General features: G+C 44.7%; 1 protein-coding gene across 4 annotated transcripts in view; it reads right to left on the bottom strand.

The window, feature by feature from the left end:
- The window catches only part of LOC112246308 (acid-sensing ion channel 1), a 373,686-nt gene that overhangs the window by 18,923 nt on the left and 347,263 nt on the right, over positions 1 to 7,500 (bottom strand). For all 4 annotated transcript variants that reach the window (XM_042324848.1, XM_042324849.1, XM_042324846.1 and 1 more), the window contains 3 exons: positions 7,454 to 7,500; positions 3,032 to 3,088; positions 1,899 to 2,052 (listed from right to left, as the gene is read on the bottom strand). The exon at positions 7,454 to 7,500 is cut by the window's right edge and continues 104 nt beyond it. In XM_042324848.1, the coding sequence (XP_042180782.1) occupies positions 1,899 to 2,052; positions 3,032 to 3,088; positions 7,454 to 7,500 (258 nt within the window). The remainder of the gene's footprint in view (positions 1 to 1,898; positions 2,053 to 3,031; positions 3,089 to 7,453) is intronic.

Below are 7,500 nucleotides of genomic sequence, written 5' to 3'. Positions count from 1 at the left end.
TCGCAAGGCTGCAGGCCCAGACGGCATCCCCAGCCGCGCCCTCAGAGCATGCGCAGACCAGCTGGCCGGTGTGTTTACGGACATATTCAATCAATCCCTATACCAGTCTGCTGTTCCCACATGCTTCAAGAGGGCCACCATTGTTCCTGTTCCCAAGAAAGCTAAGGTAACTGAGCTAAACGACTACCGCCCCGTAGCACTCACATCCGTCATCATGAAGTGCTTTGAGAGACTAGTCAAGGACCATATCACCTCCACCCTACCTGACACCCTAGACCCACTCCAATTTGCTTACCGCCCAAATAGGTCCACAGACGATGCAATCTCAACCACACTGCACACTGCCCTAACCCATCTGGACAAGAGGAATACCTATGTGAGAATGCTGTTCATCGACTACAGCTCGGCATTCAACACCATAGTACCCTCCAAGCTCGTCATCAAGCTCGAGACCCTGGGTCTCGACCCCGCCCTGTGCAACTGGGTTCTGGACTTCCTGACGGGCCGCCCCCAGGTGGTGAGGGTAGGCAACAACATCTCCTCCCCGCTGATCCTCAACACTGGGGCCCCACAAGGGTGCGTTCTGAGCCCTCTCCTGTACTCCCTGTTCACCCACGACTGCGTGGCCACGCACGCCTCCAACTCAATCATCAAGTTTGCGGACGACACAACAGTGGTAGGCTTGATTACCAACAACGACGAGACGGCCTACAGGGAGGAGGTGAGGGCCCTCGGAGTGTGGTGTCAGGAAAATAACCTCACACTCAACGTCAACAAAACTAAGGAGATGATTGTGGACTTCAGGAAACAGCAGAGGGAACACCCCCATCCACATCGATGGAACAGTAGTGGAGAGGGTAGCAAGTTTTAAGTTCCTCGGCATACACATCACAGACAAACTGAATTGGTCCACTCACACAGACAGCATCGTGAGGAAGGCGCAGCAGCGCCTCTTCAACCTCAGGAGGCTGAAGAAATTCGGCTTGTCACCAAAAGCACTCACAAACTTCTACAGATGCACAATCGAGAGCATCCTGGCGGGCTGTATCACCGCCTGGTATGGCAACTGCACCGCCCTCAACCGTAAGGCTCTCCAGAGGGTAGTGAGGTCTGCACAACGCATCACCGGGGCAAACTACCTGCCCTCCAGGACACCTACACCACCCGATGCTACAGGAAGGCCATAAAGATCATCAAGGACATCAACCACCCGAGCCACTGCCTGTTCACCCCGCTGTCATCCAGAAGGCGAGGTCAGTACAGGTGCATCAAAGCTGGGACCGAGAGACTGAAAAACAGCTTCTATCTCAAGGCCATCAGACTGTTAAACAGCCACCACTAACATTGAGTGGCTACTGCCAACACACTGTCAATGACACTGACTCTACTCCAGCCACTTTAATCATGGGAATTGATGGGAAATGATGTAAATATATCACTAGCCACTTTAAACAATGCTACCTTATATAATGTTACTTACCCTACATTATTCATCTCATATGCATACGTAGGTACTGTACTCTATATCATCGACTGCATCCTTATGTAATACATGTATCACTAGCCACTTTAACTATGCCACTTGGTTTACATACTCATCTCATATGTATATACTGTACTCGATATCATCTACTGTATCTTGCCTATGCTGCTCTGTACCATCACTCATTCATATATCCTTATGTACATATTCTTTATCCCCTTACACTGTGTATAAGACAGTAGTTTTTTTTTTGGAATTGTTAGTTAGATTACTTGTTCGTTATTACTGCATTGTCGGAACTAGAAGCACAAGCATTTCGCTACACTCGCATTAACATCTGCTAACCATGTGTATGTGACAAATAAAATTTGATTTGATTTGATTTGATAGATAAGGAACAGACAGGTTAACTTACGCAATGTATTGCTCAGTCTTGTTGTACTTCTTGGCCAGGTACTTGGCTGAGGCCTTACTGGGAATCTTGACGAAGGACATCTCCTTTCCAAAGCGCGTCATGTTGCAGGGTGTCTCACACACACAGTAGTCATTATCCCTCTCCACCAGAAAGTCTATAAGGGGACACAACAAGGGGACACAACAAGGGGACACAACAAGGGGACACAACAAGGGGACACAACAAGGGGACACAACAAGGGGACAGTTTCCTTTATATGTAGTGCACTACAGCACGTTGCGGGGCGTGAGAAACAGACAATCCACTCAGCAAAAACTGGTTGAATCAACATTGATTCCACATCATTTTTAACCACGTTTACACATGAATCAACAAACTGATTGGATTTGCAAATGACATGGTGAAATGTTTTGTTGATTTCACGGTGAATTCACATTAGTTGACAACTCAACCAAACGTAAATCAAAACTAAATGTTGAACTGACGTCTGTACCCAGTGGGAGGGAGGGATGGAGAGAGAGAGAGAGAGAGAGAGAGAGAGAGAGAGAGACTACATGACCAAAAGTATATGGACACCTGCTCGTTGAACATCTCATTCCAAAATCATGGGCATTAATATGGAGTTTGTCTCCCCTTTGCTGCTATAACAGCCTCCACTCTTCTGGGAAGGCTTTCCACTAGATGGTGGAACATCGCTGCTATAACAGCCTCCACTCTTCTGGGAAGGCTTTCCACTAGATGTTGGAACATTGCTGCTATAACAGCCTCCACTCTTCTGGGAAGGCTTTCCACTAGATGTTGGAACATTGCTGCTATAACAGCCTCCACTCTTCTGGGAAGGCTTTCCACTAGATGTTGGAACATTGCTGCTATAACAGCCTCCACTCTTCTGGGAAGGCTCTCCACTAGATGGTGGAACATCGCTTTGGGGACTTGCTTCCATTCAGCCACAAGAGCATTAGTGAGGTCGGGCACTGATGTTGGGCAATTAGGACTGGCTCACAGTCGGCGTTCGATGGGGTTGAAGTCAGGGCTCTGTGGAGGCCAGTCAAGTACTTCCACACTGATCTAGATGAACCATTTCTGTATGGACCTGGCTTCGTGAACGGACAGAGATAGGAGGTTTTACTTACCCAAGGCAGGGTCGGCACACTCCTTGTACTGCTCTGGGGTACAGTATGGGGCATCTCCTGAGGAAAACATGACAGAGAGATAGAACACAACGTCCTGGATGAGGAAGGATGAACAGGGGACATCTCTGTCATTACAACTCCTTGTTCTCTCTTGATTGATTTCATCTGTTTTATAAAAATAAAACAAGTTTTATTTTACCAGTCAAGAACAAATTGTTATTTACAATGACGGCCTACACTGACCAAACCCAGATGATGCTGGCCCTATGGGACTCCCAATCACAGCCGGATGTGAAACAGCCTGGATTCAAACCAGGGACTGCAGTGACACCTCTTGCACTGAGATGCAGTGCCTTAGACCACTGTGCCACTCGGGAGCACTATCTGCCTGGAGTACTCCTCCTAACATGTTGATCTAATCTCCTCATTTAATGACATGTCATCGGTCTTATCTGCCTGGAGTACTCCTCCTAACATGTTGATCTAATCTCCTCATTTAATGACATGTCATCGGTCTTATCTGCCTGGAGTACTCCTCCTAACATGTTGATCTAATCTCCTCATTTAATGACATGTCATCGGTCTTATCTGCCTGGAGTACTCCTCCTAACATGTTGATCTAATCTCCTCATTTAATGACATGTCATCGGTCTTATCTGCCTGGAGTACTCCTCCTAACATGTTGATCTAATCTCCTCATTTAATGACATGTCATTGGTCTTATCTGCCTGGAGTACTCCTCCTAACATGTTGATCTAATCTCCTCATTTAATGACATGTCATTGGTCTTATCTGCCTGGAGTACTCCTCCTAACATGTTGATCTAATCTCCTCATTTAATGACATGTCATCAGTCTTATCTGCCTTGAGTTCTCCTCCTAACATGTTGATCTATTCTCCTCATTTAATGACATGTCATCGGTCTTATCTGCCTTGAGTTCTCCTCCTAACATGTTGATCTAATCTCCTCATTTAATGACTGATGTCATCGGTCTTATCTGCCTGGAGTTCTCCTCCTAACATGTTGATCTAATCTCCTCATTTAATGACATGTCATTGGTCTTATCTGCCTGAAGTACTCCTCCTAACATGTTGATCTAATCTCTCATTTAATGACATGTCATCAGTCTTATCTGCCTTAGTTCTCCATCCCTAACATGTTGATCTATTCTCCTCATTTAATGACATGTCACACGGTCTTATCTGCCTTGAGTTTCCATCCTAACATGTTGATCTAATCTCCTCATTTAATGACTGATGTCATTCAGTCTTATCTGCCTGGAGTTCTCCTCCTAACATGTTGATCTAATCTCCTCATTTAATGACTGATGTCATTAGCACTGGTGTCCTTTCATGTTCTCCAGATTGGACAACCACTTCCATTAGTGAGAACACAGTTAAAGAAAACACAGCAGCCTGATGTCTGAGATACAGTGAATTAGCTCCCTCCTGTCCTATAATTATAGTTATTCACATCCCTGCCACACTGTTGACATTCAGTAACTATAGTTATTCACATCCCTGCCACACTGTTGACATTCAGTAACTATAGTTATTCACATCCCTGCCACACTGTTGACATTCAGTAACTATTGATATTCACATCCCTGCCACACTGTTGACATTCAGTAACTATTGATATTCACATCCCTGCCACACTGTTGACATTCAGTAGCTATTGATATTCACATCCCTGCCACACTGTTGACATTCAGTAACTATTGATATTCACATCCCTGCCACACTGTTGACATTCAGTAACTATTGATATTCACATCCCTGCCACACTGTTGACATTCAGTAACTATTGATATTCACATCCCTGCCACACTGTTCCAGTACAATGCCACCGGCAGGTCTGGAGTGATGAGGATTAATGAATGAAATCATGACAGAAGCTACAGAGGACGATAGTGTCCCTAATGCACCCCCTATTCCCCAGAGAGTGCATTTCTTCTGACCAGAGCCCTAGTCAAAACTTCTGACCTATATAGGGAATAGAGTGCCACTTGGGACACAGTGGAGGAGGGCGGATTACTGATTGATACTCTGGGGACACGTGTTTTTCATAGCACACAGAATAACTTCTGAGATACACTGCCACTGCTATTTCTAACAAGCACCAATTACAGGTGTTGGTTATGGAAACAATTTAGAATAAAAGCTAGATTCCAAATTTAGATCTCATCCCAAAATAAGTAGAACAGATATTATATTGTTTATCTGGCCTTGACACTGATTAGGGTGACACACATTGGCATAGCAATTGTTCTGACGAATCCAGCACAACCAATATAGGTACACTACTACCCATTTTATAATTCGATGGTTCAAGCCCTGAATGCTGATTGGCTGAAAGCCGTGGTATATCAGACCATATACCACGGGTATGACAAACCATTTGTTTTGTCTTTTCTAATTACATTTGTAACCTCGTGGGTTAAGTGGTATATAGCCAAATAAACTACGGCTAAGGGCTGTATCCAGGCACTCTGCGTTGCGCGTATAAACTGCCCTTAGCCGTGGTATATTACCATACCCCCTCGGGCCTGATTACTTTAATAGATCACAGATAATAAATACAACAAAGATAATAAATAGAACAAAGATAATACAGAGAAGAGTCTTTCTGTATCTTTCTCATCTTCACCCAGTCACCCCTGTCTCTAAGATACACAATATATCTCATTAGACAAACAGAGACAAAAACTCCACTACAGCAATGTCAACTAAATCTACCTAACCATAGCAGTGTGACTACACATGTTTTTAACAGTTTTGTTTGTGACTCTGAGTCACGGTTCCCTATAGTGTCTGTGACAGAGAGGATGACTGAGTCATGGTTCCCTACAGCATCAGTAACAGAGAGGATGACTGCGTCACGGTTCCCTACAGCATCAGTAACAGAGAGGATGACTGAGTCACGGTTCCCTATAGTGTCAGTAACAGAGAGGATGACTGAGTCACGGTTCCCTACAGCATCAGTAACAGAGAGGATGACTGAGTCATGGTTCCCTATAGCATCAGTAACAGAGAGGATGACTGAGTCATGGTTCCCTATAGCATCAGTAACAGAGAGGATGACTGAGTCATGGTTCCCTATAGTGTCTGTGACAGAGAGGATGACTGAGTCACGGTTCCCTATAGTATCAGTAACAGAGAGGATGACTGAGTCATGGTTCCCTACAGCATCAGTAACAGAGGATGACTGAGTCACGGTTCCCTATAGCATCAGTGACAGAGAGGTTGACTCATCACTTGGCAGGGGGAAATGTTCCTACATTCTATAATTTTCTAGAGGCCTCAATCAGTTTAAGTTTAGGCAAGAAATGTGATTGGTTAAGTGTATAGTTAGTGTTTGGGGTGGGTATGGCAACCCGCCCCCCATTTTGAGCTTTTTTGGAAAACTCCACTGAGCCAGTACTTGGATGAGGCATGTGTACCAGTTGTAATTCTACAGGTATTGTGTGTGTATGTGTAAATGAGAGAGAGAGAAGCTTTGACTATGTACAGACACATAGTGAGCATAGCCTTGCTATTGAGAAAGGTCGTCGTAGGCAGAGAAGTGAAGACAGGTTATGTGCACACTGCCCACAAAAATGAGTTGGAAACTGAGCTGCCCTTTCTAACCTCCTGCCATATGTATGACCATATTAGAGACACATATTTCCCTCAGATTACACAGACCCACAAAGAATTAGAAAACAAACCCAATTTTGATAAACTTCCATCTCTATTGGGTGAAATACCACAGTGTGCCATCAATTTCACGACTTCCGCCGAGGTCGGTCCCTCTCCTTGTTCGGGCGGCGTTCGGTGGTCGACTTCACCGGTCTTCTAGCCATTGCCGATCCACTTTTCATTTTCCATTTGTTTTGTCTTGTTTTCCCGCACACCTGGTTTGCATTCCCTCATTACTCGTCTTGCATAACACCCTCTGTTTCCCCCCCATGTCTCTGTGTGGAATTGTTATGTGTAATTGTACGTGTACTCCAGGCTGGTTTACGCCGGGTTATTGTAGCGTGTTTAGCCTCAATAAAGGGCTCCGTTTGCTACCCATTTCTGCTCTCCTGTGCCCGACTTCCCTGCAGACAGTTACTCACTCCTTTACAATCAAAGCAGCAAGATTTGTGACAAGAAAAGGGCAACCAGTGAAGAACAAACACCATTGTAAATGCAGCCCACATTTATGTTCATTTATGTTCCCTTTTGTACGCTAACTATTTGCACATCATTACAACACTGTTTATAGACATAATATGACATAATATGCCTTTATTCTTTAATTTCACATTTGTTTCTTATCTATTTCACTTGCTTTGGCGATGTAAACATATGTTTCCCGTGCCAATAAAACCCCATACACTGAAGTTGAAATTGAGAGAGAGAGAGAGAGAGAGAGAGAGAGAGAGAGGCTCCTACCAGGCATGTGCACCATGCGGCAGTTACAGTTCTCCACCAGGTAGCGC

The sequence above is a fragment of the Oncorhynchus tshawytscha genome, linkage group LG07, assembly GCF_018296145.1.
Source record: "Oncorhynchus tshawytscha isolate Ot180627B linkage group LG07, Otsh_v2.0, whole genome shotgun sequence".
Classification (NCBI taxonomy): Eukaryota; Metazoa; Chordata; class Actinopteri; order Salmoniformes; family Salmonidae; genus Oncorhynchus; species Oncorhynchus tshawytscha.
This window is presented reverse-complemented; position numbering and strand designations above follow the sequence as displayed.